The 17,477-nt window shown below is 40.5% G+C and overlaps 1 protein-coding gene across 2 annotated transcripts; it reads left to right on the plus strand.

Annotated features, from left to right (window-relative positions):
• Positions 1-2,869: 2,869 nt before the first annotated feature.
• On the plus strand, positions 2,870-17,240 carry SEC61A2 (SEC61 translocon subunit alpha 2). Of its 2 annotated transcripts, none has more exons than XM_039570278.1 (12): positions 2,870-3,128; positions 4,663-4,730; positions 8,518-8,583; positions 10,050-10,128; positions 11,728-11,859; positions 12,000-12,109; positions 12,727-12,880; positions 13,838-13,998; positions 15,035-15,232; positions 15,440-15,631; positions 15,772-15,848; positions 16,148-17,240. In XM_039570278.1, exons 1-12 carry the CDS (start codon positions 3,122-3,124, stop codon positions 16,332-16,334), a joined length of 1,431 nt encoding a protein of 476 aa, XP_039426212.1. In that variant the 5' UTR covers positions 2,870-3,121; the 3' UTR covers positions 16,335-17,240. The 2 variants fall into 2 exon arrangements, with proteins under 2 accessions (XP_039426212.1, XP_019146460.1); XM_019290915.3 differs by lacking the exon at positions 2,870-3,128 and adding an exon at positions 7,525-7,671.
• Positions 17,241-17,477: the final 237 nt, after the last annotated feature.

Consider the following 17,477-nt stretch of genomic DNA (forward strand, 5'->3'; position numbering starts at 1 on the left):
CCTCTGTAACCTCTGTTCTGTGATGTTTCACATCACTGCTTTAGCACATCCATCACAGGAACATGAAATCATGTTTCTCCCACTTTGCTCTAGCAAACTGCACAACCTCCTGCATATCCTGAATAGCTTTATCTAATCAAGGCATATTCTGCTTTAAATTTCTGCTGATAACTAGAAAAAGGAAGCTGAAGAGTAACGTTGCTTTGGCTGCAGCTGTAGCCAAGGAAGTTGTAGAGCGCAATCACCAGCCTTGACTGCACGCTGATGATTACGTAAACCCACAGTTTTTCACTATGACGGTGCACACAAGGGAAGAACAGACCCCGTGTTTTGAGTTTCACGTGGCCCAAACCTGACCTTATTACAGACCACTCCCCCACGGGCTGTGCAGGTCTGGTTATCCAACCAGGTAAAGGATGCTCAAGTGTTCCGACCCTGTTTGATCCTCCTGGTGGGAGACAAAGCTATTTCTGTAGTGCTGCTCAGCTCAATGCCCCAAGCCCCACTGGTGTGCCATGGAGCTCCGCAGGGATACTGGGGTAGGAAGGGAGAGCTTGAGCACAGCTTTTCTCAGCTGTTGCAGACTGCCTGCAGAACACTGCTCTTGCATGATGGCTTACAGCTCCCAGGAGCAAGGCAGAGCACTTGCTGACTTGGGGGCTAACTCTGTTTCTCCCACCAATTTTGGATGCACGTGAGGCTGTTTTCCATCTGTGCACCTTGCATGCAGGCTGGGACATCCCTGCACAGTGCTGAATTGCTTTTGCTTTGGGGAAAAGAGAAGCAGAAATTAGAATCATAGAACCATAGAATATCCTGAGTTGGAAGGGACCCACAAGGATCATCGAGTCCAGCTCCTGGCCCTGCACAGGACACCCCAAGAGTCACACCAGGTGCCTAAAATGCTACACAAGTTGGGTGAGTGGGTAACAGAGCAGGTCTCAATCCTTGGACAGGAAATTCTGTGAGTCATTAGCACAAGGAGAAGCAAACCCTTATCTGCTGTTAGATAGCAAGGAGCTAACTAGAAAGAGAGAGAGAGTTACACCATTTGTGCATTGTGGTGTGTCAGGATTTCCAGAAGTGCAAGACTAGAATGAAAAGAAGTAAAGACATTGAAGGAATGAGTTGTTAGGTTGAGCAGTTCATTAAGGCAGCAGAAACTCTCAGGGACAGAAAGAAAATACACCAGGAAAACAAATATATTAAAACAAGTATTTTAGTAACAGTGATGTTAGTTTAGATTTAAAAAATACAGTCTGAACTTTGAAGGTGAAACGTTCTGAATACAGTAGTATTTTGAATAAGCAAAGAAAACAATACTGCATTTTGACTTTTTTGCTTCTGTCAGTGGGAACCCACCCGTGGGTGACATAGAAACATTCATTCAGCACACATGAAGAGATGCATCTGTATTAGCATGGACTGGAGAAACCTCCTGGACCTTTTATCAATCACCAAAACAGAGGCCAGTGACTTAGAGACAGGAAAGTTTGCTAACAAAACCTGTAATTTAATGAACTTCTAAGATAAGTATGGCTAAAAATCTGAACAAAGGGTGATTACAACAAACTTCCTGAATCTTAGCTACTAACCCAGCTATTATTTGGAGATTATAATCTACAAGTAAACTTCCAGGCCCATAAATTAGGGGCATTTGTCAGACTGTACAAGAACTCTAGGTGAAAGTAATTGCTATGGAGTTCCTCATTAGTAGTTGTAAAATTATGACTATATAAAACTGGAAGAAAAAACTTCTCTAAGTGATTTCAGATAACGAAAGCTATTGAGCAAAGTTGTTTAGATATTGTAGCAAGGTCTTGGTTAAGAGAATTTCTTAGGGAATGTAGAGTGCAATCCAAAATAGAGATTCAAAGTTTTGGAGGAGCCCTAATGCTTCACACATTTTGTGTTCTCTCTTGGTAACTTAGCCTAATACAGGAAGATTTCAAGCTTGTGCTTGAATAGGATGAGTTACTCAGAAAGAATAAATACTATTTTAAATTGTCATATCTAAATCTTGCAGTAAATTCTGATAATCCTAATTTTACAGACCACTGGCTCTTGTAACTGAGAGCTCTGTAGGTGTGATACCTGTTTTGGTGATTGTGGGATGATACTGGAATAGGCTGTCAGGTTTACTTCACAGAATCACAAAATCAATTGGGTTGGAAAAGACCTCCAAAACCGTTGAGTCCGACCTATGACTGATCACCACCACCTTGTCAACCAGACCACGGCACTGAGTGCCTCATCCAGGCTTTCCTTAAATACCCACAGGCATGGTCACTCCACCAGCTTCCTGGGCAGCCCATTCCAATGTCTAATCACCCTTTCTGTGAAGAAATTCCTACCAATGTCCAATCTAAACCTCCCCTGCTGCTGCTTGAGGCCACGTCCTCTCATCCTGTCGCTGGTTGTCTGGGAGCAGAGCCCGACCCCCACCTGGCTACAATCTCCTGTCAGGGAGTTGTAGAGAGTGAGAAGGTCACCCTGAGCCTCCTTTTCTCCAGGATGACCAATCCCAGCTCCTTCAGCTGCTCCTCATGGAACTTGTGCTTCAGACCCTTTTCCAGCTCGGTTGCAGTTCAAACTTTTGACATGCTCCAATGGCCCAATGTCCTTTCACCCTGTGAAATTATCACATCCATCTGTCAATACGGGTGGATTGGGCTGTTATTAAAACCCTTTGGTACCAAACCGCTGAAGCTCTGCTTTTCACCTGGTACTGCTGTACCAACAACATCACAGAAAGCTCAAAGCCCCTGAGGCCTGCGTGAGCGAGTGAGGGGTGGGGAGTTCCGCGAGCTCGGGCAGGGCTGAGGTGTGGCGGTGAGGGGCCGTGCCCGCCCCCCGCGCCGCGCGGAGCACTCCGGGAGCGCGGTCCTTCGCCGCGGCGGCTGCCCGCCCTCAGCCTGATCCCGCCGCGGCGGCCACCGCTCCCCGCCGATCCCGCCGATCCGGTTCCCCTCGCCTGGGGAAGGGCGCGGGGGCGCTCGGTGAGGGCGGTACCGCCGTGTCCCCCCGGGCGGGGAGGGACGGCCCGTCCGCAGCGCGCGTCACGTGACGGCGGCGACAGCAGCGGTGACAGCGCTGGGACCGCGGCCGGGCCGCCACCGCCATGGGCAGTGAGTGCGGACAGAGCCGGGAGGGAGCGGGCCGGGACCCGGCGTGGGGGACAGCGGTCCTGGGCAGCGCGGGGAGGACGTGGGCGGTGGCCCGTGGCCGGTGAGGGGGCGCCGTGTCTCGGGTGCCGCCGCAGGCAGGGCCGGGGGTGCTGAGCGCTCGCTCCCCGCGCAGGGTCGGTGCTGCCCGGGCAAAGCGTGAGGCCGGGCACTGCTTCGTGGTGGGGTGTCCTCTTCCACTCCAGCCCTACTATGTATATATACACACTATATACACTATATATATAGTATATGTACCCTTTATGCACATATATGTGTGTATAAGTGTCTAAAGGGAGGGTATCAAGAGGATGGACCAGGCTCTTCTCCGTGGTGCCACCCAATAGGACAAGAGGCAGCGGGCAGAAACTGATGCACAAGAAGTTCCACCTGAACATGAGGAAGAACTTCTGTCTTGTGCAGTGACCAAGCAGTGAAACTGATTGTCCAGAGAGGGTGTGGAGTCTCTGTCACTGGAGGTATTCCAGAACTGTCTGGACACACAACCCATGTGCTCTGGGATGGCCCTGCGTGAGCAGGGAGGTTGGCTCAGATGAGCCACTGTGGTCCCTTCCAACCTGACCCATTCCATGATGCTCTGACATCTTGTTCATGTCAGAGCTGTGCCACACTCTGTGGAGCGAGGTGCACCTTCCAACGAGCCGTCTGAGGCCTTGGGATAAATAGAGGAGACGTATGTCACATCAGAGTGTAAATATAAACATGGCACTACAACCAGAATGTTACTTACAGTGTAATAAATGCATTCTACAGTGTAATAAATGCATTCTCTTTGAAAAGGAACCGATGGTGGTTTTTTATGTCTGTCCCAGTGTGTCAGGGCTGAGAATAATGTTCAAGTTTTGGAGGGCAAATTCCTCACCAAGCACAAATGCTTCGATTTTTTTTTTTTTTTTTTTAAACTGGTTTAATTTTTTTCCCAGAAAAACTGCTCACAGTGTTGAGCTTTTCTGTGTTTTTAAAGGGGAAACTGTGAAGAGAGATATATTAAAAGCTAAAATAAAATCCCCTGAAGTTCCAATCAGAATAAGTGTTCCGCTGATTTAAATTACAATTTCTTAACATATCTTAATAACGGAATTATTTTTTCAGCTAAATACTTCAGTAAACACAAGATTGTAATCTCTACATGGGTACCTTTTGATGTCAGTGTCGTTCTGTGTTTAACTAGCACAGACTGATACTAGGTCATTTATTTTTAGATGGAATACAATTCAGTTCACTTCTGGTGATACATACAGTACCACTTCTCTAAAATCATTCCAGCTGTGATAAAAAGAATGGGCCAAATCTGGTTAGAACGAGAATTCTATTTCACATTTTTGCCCTGTTTTCAGCTGTTTTAAGAAGAGGGTATTAGTTTTCAGACAGTTTTGGAAGCTAAACTAAGTTCTGTGAAGTTTTATAAATTCATAAATGTTCATTAATATATTTTTCTGTCTTCTTTTGTGTTTGTGTGTTTGTTTTTCTGGAACAGTAAAATTTTTAGAAGTTATTAAGCCATTCTGTGCAGTGTTACCTGAAATCCAGAAACCGGAAAGAAAAGTGAGTGCCACATTATGTTCTTACATTTATTAGTTCACAGAGGAGGGAATATTGTGATATTCTAGTCCAGGCTCCAACATAGATACTGACAGTGGGCCCTAAAGTAGAACATATTCTTTGGAGCAGGGGGAACCCATGTTAAGGTAAAACATTACTGTGATGATGAATTCTGGTAAGTTGTTCCCTTTAGTAATTATGCTAACTCATTTTTTTAAAATCTCAATTCTAGATTAAGTTTATTTAGTTTCAGCTCAGTGTGATGTATTTTAATATACTAGAACAGAGTTTTCAAGCTTTGTTTTTCTGTGGATCCTACTGTTGACTTTGAGCTGGCTTGTATATTACTTGGAAAATAATTTTTCTTTAGATCAGGAAACACAAATTTAATTCTTCCCACAAAGTATTTCCTACACCCATAGCTATGATTCACCTTGCTGAAGTGGGAAAGTGATCTGTGGTACAGTTCAGGTAATTGCTCCCTGTTCACCTACTGGATGTAATGTTTCTCTTTGATCTGAAATCAATGAACTCAGATCACTTACAGCTGATCTCTCTAGTCCTCTAGCCCTTGAAACTCCTTCCATTTCTTGGCACATTTTCTAGATTAAAAATAGGTAATTTCTACAGATCAGGAAGAGAACTGCCTTGTCCAAAAAAAAAGGCCAACCAAACACCATTTTTTACTTTCAAAACTCAAGCAAGCACATATTGCTCAGGTGACACACAATCTAATTAGAGTAACAAATTGACTTAATATTGTCATGACTTCCATGAAAATTCCTTAAGAGCTAAATGTTGTTTTTTTATGTTCTTAAAAGGAAATGCTTAACTGGGAGCATGACACCATCCCAGAGGATCCTCCTTGGTTAATGAGAGGTTTCCAAAAGCTAGGACTGGATTCAGAAGTGTTTGTGCCAGTGACCACAGCTGAGCCTGCTGGATTAAATGGAGAAGATGCAGTAAAAACTGATGATTATGGCCCTCTGGAACTGATTTTTTTAAGACTGGGATTTGCCCCCTGGCTCTTTGATCCATCTGTCTTACCTAGTTGCTTTCCAGCATCTTTCAGCCTTGGGATGGATTTCTAAACAAATTGTTTAGGTCAGACAAAGGCATTTTCAGAGCAGGAATCTCCAGAGCCAGACCCGCATGCTGAGGCTTGGATGCACCAGCTCTGGGTGGCAGGGGCCCATCTTTGCTTCTGCAGTGGGGAACCTTGGTGCAATCTTTTGGTGCTGATTTATGGCATATCGTGATTAGCTGGTTACAGCCATCCCATTTTTGTCTCGTGAGATGAGTGAGAAGAGAAAGCTGACACAAACCTACAGATACTGATGTTTCTCTAAAACTCACTGGCAGATGCTGTTTGCCAGAGAGGAAGAGGGGCTTGATCTGTCCTTGTTGTCTATCAGCAGATGAAGGATGCTCAGAGAGGTGCCAAGATTCCTGTCCTGTCTATTTGGGTCACTTTGTCTTTACTGCTATTTAGGTTGCTGTCTAGACAATGGCTGCCAATTGCCAGCTTTGTACAAATTTAAAGTGAAAATATAATTTGGAACATCTTTCCTAGGCTGAAGAGTCCTGAGACCATTTTCAGTCATGTTCCTTGTTTCTGTGTAGTTTGTAAAGTGATTTAGGTCATTCCATGTAACTCCAATTCTCTATAATTTATTGTTTTCTTGCAAGCTGTCACAGGCAGATATGACCAGTAATGGTTTTAGTGGATTGGTTTAGGGCCAGAACAAGAAATTTAGATAACCAAATAGAAAAAGAGATTAATTTTCATTAAACATGTATTGATTGTTAAGTGAAGATGATGTTTTGATTCAGTTGGGCCCTCACTGAATCATTTTGCCATTATTGTTATGAGGGAAGTGGTTTCTTCTGTCTCTAGGGAGTGTTGCTTTTGTGTTTTGGCCAACTTGATTAGCAAAAGTGATTGCTACTTTTGTAGTTAGTAGAATGGGCTCCTATTTCCCTCATGTACAGATTTTCTAAGAAGAACACACTGTTCAGAGCACTAAGATGATAATGCTCAAGTCCCTTCATTTTCACATGATTTAAGGAAAATGTCAAAGGAAGAAAATGTCCAATTGAATCAGATCAGATGGTGAAATTTACTGTCCCCGTGCTTGTTAGCATTTGTGGCTAGAATATTTTGGTACCACTCTGTATTTTGCCATTCCTGACATACGGATTTGGATGACTCCTTTTTCTTTTTTGTCTTCTTTACTCATAGAGACTGTTTTCCTTGTGAACAACTGTGATTTGGGTGATGCAGAATTCCTCTAATGCTCTTACTCACCACAGTTACAGGGAGAACCAGAGCAGTTTCAGACTTTCACTGATGCCTCTGAAGCCAATGTTAACTGTGAGGCTGTAGAGATAAGTTGGTTAAGCATTTTTGGTTTTAGAAGGCTATGCTTAAAATCTGAATTGTGGAGTTCAGACTTGGTAAAGTGGGTCAGCACTGCATAGTCTAACACAACGTTTTGTTTGGATTTATTTCCTGCTGTCACTATTTTTCTTTTTATAACTCTGTGCTGTAAGTATTTTTAGCATCTGTCCTCTTTTAAGAGTGAGGCAGTAGCAGGAAATAAATTAAATTACTTGGATAAATAATCCAAGTGCTTCTAAGTGCATGGTTTCACTTATAAAGATGTAGACTACATTCTGGGTTTCCTTTTGCTTGAGGACCTGTGCTGCTGCTGCATTGGTTTGTAGTTGCTCATTTGTGGGTGTTCAGTACCAATTAAACCAGGCACTAATCCTTTTTCTTATTACTTCTCCACAGGCAGATTCAGTGGTTGGAGGCAGAGAGCTCCAACCATTTCTGCTGTATCTCTCTTATGTGTTAGTTCATGTCATGTTTTAGTAGCTGCTCTACACTTGTCTGCGGTGAACACACTTAACCCTCAGGTTTACAGTCCCTGGAGGAGAGGTGGGAACTTGAACATAACCCTGCATCTCAGCTCTCTCTGCTCTCTTCAAGTGCATTTCTTCCTGTCTCATGCTTTGAGGAATCCTCTGGCTCAAACTTAAATCTTGTGATTCCTCTCTTCTTGTACCTGGCACTAATTACAGGTGCCTCAAATGTTGTGACCCTGAGATTCTCTTCAATTAAATAATGACTAGTGATCATTGGTCTGGCATTCTTTTTAAAGTAATAGATAACCTACATCAATAAAAATATTTTGGAGGAAAACAAAGAATCTTTAAAAATCATTTTGTGATCTATGTCCATGAACATAATGATGAATTTAAAACTTCCTCTATGTTCCTTTGAAGAACTTAATTCTAAATATTCTGAATTGCTGTCAAAAACTCATGGTTCTTCTCGTTTTTATCACTTCTCTTCACAACAGTTCAGTTCCTCTAAAAACTTATAGTGCTTTAGTTTAGTAACCCAGCTTTACACAACTTCTGTTGAAGCCTAGAGCACTAAGAACTGAAGATAAGTTTTTTGCATTAATCTTTCATGTTTGCTCTGGTAAGTCCATGATTTTAGCCATGCTGTTGCTCTTCTGTAAATACCCACTGTATTAGAATACTGTAGATAAAATATAGTCTAGTGGCTGAATGTCTGCCAGTCCCACATAAGTTACCTTTGTCTCTCTCTCTCAAATCTGAAATCATATTAAAAGTAAGTTCCAATGAGGAGTGATGCTCTCTGGTTTGATATCTTTGCATTGAATTCTGAATGATAACAGCATTTAGTACTGTTGTGAGAGTGCAGTGGAAGTTCTGTATACAGTGAACACATCTGTATCTCTGCTCTGTCCTGTAGATCCAGTTCAGAGAGAAGGTACTATGGACAGCCATCACACTCTTCATTTTCTTAGTGTGCTGCCAGGTAGGTATTGATGTTGTCTGTGTCAGAAAATGTGTGTTCTGTACATAAGAAGTATACTGAAAGCATGAGTGTCTCATATTGACCTACCAGTTTCAGGTTTTATTATTATGTTAAAGTATTTAAAGTTCAGTTCAGAAAACGTGGTTCTCTGAAATCTCTATAATCTCTTGATTGTTGATCATAGATGTTTTTAGAAACTAATGCTTTTTATTTAGTCAGAAATGCATAACTTTTTTTCTTGTTACAAAGGTCCTGTCAAATGATGATAATGGCTGCAGGGTAAACAGCCAAGATAATTATTTATTGAGCAGCATAAACAAACTGAGCAATTCAATGCATTGTTTACCCTCTGTTCATAGCTACATTTAAATTTTAGCACTCACAAGTGTGAAAACTGAATCAAAGTGACTTTTTACCAAATTCCTCTTCAACAAGTTGATGGATTGTAAAGATTGGAGGAAAATGTTTCTGTGAAGTGTTTAAGTTGACATTTAGAACTTGTTTTTTGTGAATATCCTGGTAAAGTTGTTAGTTAAAACCCCTCCAAAATGCCTGTCTTTGTAAACATTTATGTAATCCTTATTACTCATAGTTGTAGGTGTTCCTAGAACCTGTGCTTGGGATGTAAACAGTGGAGGGTTTTTTTGTTTTTCTTTAAAGAATACCTGGATACTGAAGAAAATGAGAATCCATTTATTACTTGATATACATTTTTTAGAACTTGTAGACCTCTTGCAAGATTTAAAACTAACTGTACATTTGAGAATCAGGGTTTTTAGCTTATGTTTATTAATACAGCCATTGCAGACAGCAGGGCAATAGTTTAATAGTTTTGATTTCAGCTCCGAAGGACTGTTTAAAGGCTAAAACCCAGCTCTTGTACCTACCATTTTTTTGAAAGGAGAAAGTGGGAATGATACTAGAGCTAGAAAGTAATGTCGTTTATCTGTGTTTACTAGCAGCTGGATGTATGCATAATTAGAGTATTGAATCTATATGAGAGATTATAGTAGTTGTATAAGGAAAACAGATGGTGCAGACTAGAGTTTTCAGAAATTGATCTCAAAGATTGCCTGGATTCCTACTCTCTTGTTTTGGTGATTGGGAAGCTCTTTTTATTGAAGAGCTCTAAATCCCTCAATATTGACATACAGAATATTGGAAGTTTTTTATGAACTTGTCTAGCATTGACAGTTCTGTGTGGGATTTTTCAAAACATATTTCTGTCTCTAGAATTTCAATATTTAAACTTCTTCTTTCTAGGGGTTTCTGTTTTTTCCTGTAGAAGGGTCTTAGTTTAGTCCTCTGAGTTATGCCCCTGTTGGAGGATTGAAAGAGATGGTACCTCTAGTTTAATTAAAAAAAAATTTAAACAGTGTAACAGTTGAACCATTACATGCTAAGATTTTTGTATTAATGAATGCTAATTGTGTGTATCTGTTCAACGTTGTTGTGCTCTTTGACAGATCCCTTTGTTTGGAATCATGTCATCAGATTCTGCAGACCCCTTCTATTGGATGCGAGTCATTCTTGCATCAAACAGAGGTTGGTACTTACTCTTTCCTCTGCTTCCTATCGGGATAAACAGACCAGGAGAAAAACAGTTGGCTGTTAAATTCCACACAACCCAGACATCAGGCTGGAAGACTTCGTAAAGTTCTTAGCACTGATGTAATTAAAATCGGTACTTGAGGCATGTTTCGTCTTAAGAACAGGATTTCTTTGAGATGCAGATGAGATTAATATTTATTGACAAGTTTTGGGATGATTGCATTCAGGATTTTAGAGCAGTCTAACTAATATATGGAACAGGGAATCTTCTGGCTTTCCATTTCGGAACTGCACTAATGTGCAGTATGAGGGTGTTGATTAGGAAATCCCTCACCTGTGCAAGTCAGTTACACTTCATAATAGTTTGGCAGTGTTATGGGTGAGTAATTTTCTAGGTGGAAAAGCTAAAGGCAGAGATGATTAGGCATAAAGTTTAGCAAAACCAAACTAACTTATTTTAGAAGAGTAAAGTGGAACACAACCAGATGTATAAGAAAATTCAAGCTAATGCTAGAAGTCTGAAACTTAAGATGGGTGACCAGTCATGCGTGACTCTAAATGAGGACACTGATCTCATCTGGAGCTTGGAAAATTGGCTGGAAGTAAGAAAATCACTGGAACCCTCTAATGTGAAGGTACTCCTTACTTAGGAGTAGCAGATTTTGTCACACAAGTGAGGATAGTAAGGTAAAGAAGTTCTCTGCTTCAAACTCTACTTCAGAATTTGCAGAATTTGGTGCATCCCTAGCAGTGTATGATACTAAATATGCTGCCCACTACCCAGACAGAATGGTAACAGTGGCCAAGAAAAGGCTAGGGAGACAGCAGTAAAAAGCAGGAGTGGGAAAGTGAATTTTCACTTAAGTCAACTGACTAGAAGTCATTGGAGGATGTGAGATGAATGCTGAAGTTTTTGACATCCTAATTTTCTAGCTGCTGGAGGAATAGAGATTTCCATGAGAGGTGATGTAATATTTAACATGTAAACTCCAGGATACAAGTATGAAAGAACGAAATTATAATAATTATTTTAATGCTTTCCCTCTTTGAATTGCATACATTTGGAAGTTGATACCTCAGTGACACTGTGCCAGTGAGTTGTCAGAGTAAGAACATTTTAATGACAGTCTTTGTTTTGTTAAGAACTAATTTAATCCTAAACTAGAGTCAGTGATTCCAAGGGCAATGTTCTCAGAAACTGTGGATCTGCAAAACTAAACTTTTGGAAAATGTGACATTGAAACACTGACACAATAAACAACCAGGGACAAGATGCTGTCCAGTGAAAGGTTCCTTGAGGATATGCCAAAAAAAGCTGAGTTCAGCGTGCATTGGCCTTCAGTGTTAGTGTGGTTCCACAAAAATATTTGTAATTAAAAGCTATATGGGTTTTCCATGCTGCCTTCAAAATTACAGATTTTAACACAGCAGCCTTTTGTGAGGTCATAACTGTCTTTGTCATACCTGTACAGGAATACACATATTGGGAGCATTATTAAAAGTAAACTTTATAGGTCAAAAACCTTTCAAGAGACCTAATGCTTTAGGAGAGCTGCTTGAATGGCAATTGTATTAATTCTTCTTCTTTTTTAGGTACTTTGATGGAATTGGGTATCTCACCCATTGTGACATCAGGTTTGATCATGCAGCTGCTGGCAGGAGCAAAGATCATTGAAGTTGGTGATACTCCGAAAGACAGAGCCTTGTTCAATGGAGCTCAGAAATGTAAGAAGTGTTCCAACTAAAATTACTGAGTGTATTTTTATTCTTGGGAAAGCAGCCTGCCTAAGTGGTACTAGATATGAGATTTCTTTGGTAGGTGACTTCAGATTTTTTTAAAGGATTTGCTTTCTCTCTTGTTTTAGTATTTGGGATGATTATTACCATTGGGCAAGCCATTGTGTATGTTATGACTGGAATGTATGGAGATCCTGCTGAAATGGGTGCTGGAATTTGTCTTCTTATTATAATTCAGGTTTGTAATGAGCTATTTTGTGTGTAACTGAGACTGGTTAGATACAGTATAGCTGGAAGGAAAAATCTTCCTATGTCTGGGTGACTTCAATTTATTTATTTTTAATGCTGTAAAACATCATCATTTTATCTGTCTATATATGAGAAATTCTAAATGTTCCATAAAGGAGGAGAGTGGTGGGGTAGTTAGTATCAAAAGTATTTCAGGTAGGGGTGGCTGCTTAATTGAAAATACAGGAATTGGTGGACTTAGGAAACAGTGGCTGCTGTTCAACGCTGTGGAGGAATTCTCACTAAATGGCACAGCTGCAGCTTTGAGACATTCTCCTGTAGAACAAAGCAGTAAATGCACAAACTTAAACATTGTTTTAGAAAAAAAGTTATTACTGAGTAATCTGTTTGTTGTGTCTGCCTTGAAAAAAGGCACAGAGCTCATTGCCAGGTGAGATGTACAGGCCTTGGTATGTGAGAGGGCAGAAACACTGCATGAATGACATTTAGATGAAACACTTAATGATCATTCTCCAACATGATGAAAATACTGAAGCAGGGAATTAATACACAGCTCTTGACTTGATTTATTCTTGTTTCTGCTCAGTTTTGTTTCTTTTCTCACAGCTGTTTGTGGCTGGTTTGATTGTGTTGCTGCTAGATGAGTTGCTACAGAAAGGTTATGGATTGGGGTCTGGTATTTCCCTGTTTATTGCTACCAATATCTGTGAAACCATTGTCTGGAAAGCTTTCAGTCCCACTACCATCAACACTGGCAGAGGTATGTGTGCAGTTACAGTCAGTCACAACATGTTTCAGTGGGTGTATACTACACACTAACTATCAGAAGTTTATTGGATGGCATTTAAAAAAAAAAGTTTTAGTGTCATGATTGGCTTCTGAAGTCAGTTGTCCAATTAACATTGAAGATAAAAATGTCTGATTTACATGGAGATTGGTACAAGTTTGCCTTGGCTGATTTGAAGTGCAGCAGTTAAAATGGGACTTGGAAGTCCTTTGAATGAAAATTTTTGGATTTCCAAACTGAAATAGTCTTGTTTTATCATCACTTAGTCCATGGAAATAGAGAAGACAGGAAATACTGTACATTCAGAGGAGTGGTTTGTGATCCAGCTGTTGTTTGTGGCTATAGGATACTTTTGTAGTTGGTGCCTCTGAGTTACTGTAAGCTGGTTTGATTCTTCAGAGACTGCAATCTCTTCATTCCTCAGCCGGTCTTCAACAACATTTGGTTGTTCTGAGACCCCTGAAATACCACTTTAAGATACAGCATCAAGGAATTAAGTAGTTTACTGCATTCATTTGAAATCCTGAGCCATGTTTTTAGTTTGCTTTCATTTGAACCTAATTCTTAGTAGTTCTGTTGCATTTTTATTACTGTTCTTCTAAAAGTTGTTTTTCACCTTGTTTATTATTTCTTCCTTCCAAACATCCTCCTGCTCCCAGAAAAGGAAGGAAGGGAGCATTCTTCCATGTGTGTGACTTTGATGGGGTTTTTTGGCTTTTCTAACCAGGAATAATGTTTTTTTAGATCATTCTACATTCCATAAGCTGAAAAAGAGTTCTGTATTGTGACATATTTGTTATAACAGGATCCATGTCCTATCGTATCAAATTTTCTGTTTGTCATACTTAAAATTTCCAAAAGAAAGGTACTTCTTTTTAAATGTTTTTAATTTGGAGATTAACCTTTCTTTCACTTTTTTGCTTCATGCAGGGACAGAGTTTGAGGGTGCTGTGATTGCATTATTCCATCTCCTGGCCACACGAACCGACAAAGTCCGGGCTTTGCGGGAGGCTTTTTACCGACAGAATCTGCCCAATCTCATGAACCTGATTGCTACAGTGTTTGTGTTTGCTGTAGTCATCTATTTCCAGGTAAAACTCCTCACAGCAGCTCTGCAGAGGTAGAAGTGCACATGGATCCTGGACACTGCAGTCATTGGGAAAAGATGGGAAGGTTTAAGCCAGAGTAACTGAAGTATCTTAGCTTTGAGTAACAAACTCTTTTTATTTCAGTGTTGTTATTTCAGTAACAATTATCTCTGTGACTGTAAAGCTGTTAGATTTTACAGTCAGGCCTACTTGCACTCAGCGTGTAATCTCACATTCCATTAAATGCCATACATATTATGAGAATATTTTTAATAAAATGGATGCTGGTACTGCAATGGTTGCATCACACCAATAATATTCTTAATATTCATCATTGACTTCAAAGAATACTTTTGGACAGAGCTGGAGAACTTTGCTTCTTTGAGGTGTGTATACAGATTTGTTCTAGAAGACTGCATAGCTTACCAGTTTTTCCCTAATTTTCTTGAAACATTTAATTAGTGTTTCGTTCTAAATCTTAAGTATCTACTAAAATGGACACTAAAGGAGGATTCATATGAAGATATTTTGGGGGGGGCTAAAATGTGATTTTGAAATTTTTTTTTAAGTTGTTGAGTTTGAATGCTGGCAATCAAAAAAAAAAAAAAAGAAAAGAAATACCAGGTTTTCAAGTTCATGTGGTTTTTCTTGGGTGTACTCACACAGGATCCTGCCCCAGAAAACAGAAGACTGGGCTTACTACACAAGAGCCTGCTGGTAACTGGTTACTTGAGTTAGAAGCCATTACAGGCTTTTATCAACCCCTATTCTATAAAATGTATTTTACAGGAGTACCAGTTAGCAGATGAGAAACCATGTTTACGTGAAAAGAATGTAATACAACCAACCAGTAACACTTTGAAGTCCGTAAAATTTGTAATCCAGGCTGTAGCAGAAAGCCTTTGGGCTCTACTGTCTCAGACCTTGCACTCCATGTTTATCTAGCAAGAACTGCATGGTCAGGAATAGCTTTGGGGCATAGTGGGAATTCCTTGTGTCTCGGAAGTTAACCCTGGTGCATTTGTGTTCTTCGCCACAGGGATTCCGAGTGGATTTACCTATCAAGTCTGCACGATACCGTGGGCAGTACAGCAGCTATCCCATCAAGCTGTTCTATACCTCCAACATTCCCATCATTCTGCAGTCTGCCTTAGTGTCAAACCTCTACGTCATTTCCCAGATGTTGTCTGTTCGTTTTAGTGGCAACTTCTTGGTGAACTTACTGGGACAGTGGGCAGTAAGTATTTATCACATTTTAGCTGCATAAAATTATTTGCATTTTTACTTAGATGTGAAACCTTGGTATTTAACCAACTGGAATACTTACTTTTTAACATTTGTAGATAAAAACTTATAAACATTGAACAGGAATTCCTTTATAAATACAGGACAGGAATGTGGGATGTCTGTGAGAAAACTAACTGCCTTTTTCTTCCCCTCTCAGGACGTCAGTGGAGGTGGCCCTGCTCGCTCTTACCCTGTTGGTGGCCTGTGCTACTACTTGTCCCCTCCAGAATCCATGGGTGCAATATTTGAGGATCCTGTCCATGTAATAGTTTATATAATATTTATGTTGGGATCCTGTGCATTCTTCTCCAAGACTTGGATTGAGGTGTCTGGCTCATCAGCAAAAGATGTAGGTGTTCTACCTTAATTGTTTTCAAACAGTGCTTCTGGTTTAGAACTGACCAGCTACTGAGTGATGGTTGTTATCCCAGTAAACATCAAGTGACTGTGAAACAGTGCAGCAGTTTCATAAAATAATGTTTTCTGCAGGTTGCCAAGCAACTCAAAGAACAGCAAATGGTGATGAGAGGCCACAGGGATACTTCAATGGTTCATGAGCTTAACAGGTAAGGAAATGCTGACTTCCAGGTGGATGGTGAAGAGTGCTGGGGAAGTGTCAACCAGAGCAGAGATTCTCGGAAAAATCTGATACCTGTTTCCACTGCAAAAGGAAAGATTGTTCCCATTCCGCTGTTGCCTTTTCCTAATTATGCAAAAGAAGTTATAGCAGCAGATTAGAGATTAACCTATAGTGTCTTTTTTTAAGTGGTATAATGAGATAATTTGAATTGAATCTCTTCCATATTTGTAAAAGATAGATACCTTGATTTTTACGTTTTTCTTTCCTGTTTTTTCCTTTTTGCAGATACATCCCTACAGCAGCTGCATTTGGTGGTTTGTGCATCGGTGCCCTTTCAGTACTGGCTGACTTTCTAGGAGCCATTGGCTCTGGCACTGGCATTCTGCTTGCAGTCACTATTATTTATCAGTATTTTGAAATATTTGTAAAAGAACAGGCTGAAGTTGGAGGAGTAGGTGCATTATTTTTCTAGGTGTCCAAATATTTCATGGTTCATGTGAAAGGGAAAGTATTTTGACAACATGCGTCATTTAGTCCAATAATGCTATTTTCTTTCTACTTGTTTTCAAGTGCTACATGTCCCATTACTGTAATGGGCATTGAGCGATGCCTGTGTGCAGCATTAGTACCAGCTGCCTTAAGAATAAAGTTTACATTATCTTGTTTAAGTATTATTATCTAGTGTTGCCTGTAATGCTGGAAACAATTCATCTACCTTGCTGTTCAGACACTACTACAGTGAGATGGTAAAATGTATCAGTTTGAGAGTGGTAAACGTCTTTGCACACAGCAGTAAAATGTTAAATTAATTTCCCTGTCCCTAATAGGAAAAACAAAAAACCTGAGTTCAGATTGCCACATGCCAGTATTCCTGATATTATTTGTATCTGTAATTTACATTAATTTTTTATACTTTTTTAACTCACATTTCCCCACCACTGAACTCAGCAGCCCTTACTTATTCCTTTGCGGTGCCTCCACCCAGGCACCTTTCTCTGAGCTCTGAGGGTGGGCAAGCACTTTGCCGGCGGCTGATACTCATCTCACCTGTGAACTGGTTCTGTGGTGGAGCTGCTGCGGCTGGGGCAGTCAGGTTCTTGCCCCAGGCCTCCTGTGGGGCAGCCTGGCAGCCACTGTCAACGCTGGCAGGGCGGCCCAGCAGTTCTGTTCAACCATGTACTTGTGAAAACTGTGCCACTGAAACTTCATGTCCACTTTGCTTTTGTGAGTCTAAGGAACAAGGCCTGGTTCCTAAAGCAGTTCATAGGAGTTTTGGAAAAGGGGGAACGGGGAGTTCCTGCTGAAAATTTGTCGCACTTTACAGCGGCGATGTAACAACTGTAAGCGTTAGACAATAAACTTATTTAATTAAACTCTCTCCTGTGTCTTACCTGTGCCAGATGCAATTCATGTGCAGTCTTTGATAATTTCTAACAAGCCTTGCTAGGGAGGTAGGTCTAGAAGGCTCCTTTTTTAATCTTTATTTTTTTTTCTTTCTAGAATATAATTCTGATTAATTTTTAGCAGTCTCAATTGAAAAACAAATCTCAAGATTCCTCCCCTTAAAGTCATTGAGCTTTTCTACTCTGCTGTAATCAATTATTTTTTCCCTTTG

The sequence above is a fragment of the Corvus cornix genome, chromosome 1A (assembly GCF_000738735.6).
Source record: "Corvus cornix cornix isolate S_Up_H32 chromosome 1A, ASM73873v5, whole genome shotgun sequence".
In the NCBI taxonomy this organism is placed as follows: domain Eukaryota; kingdom Metazoa; phylum Chordata; class Aves; order Passeriformes; family Corvidae; genus Corvus; species Corvus cornix.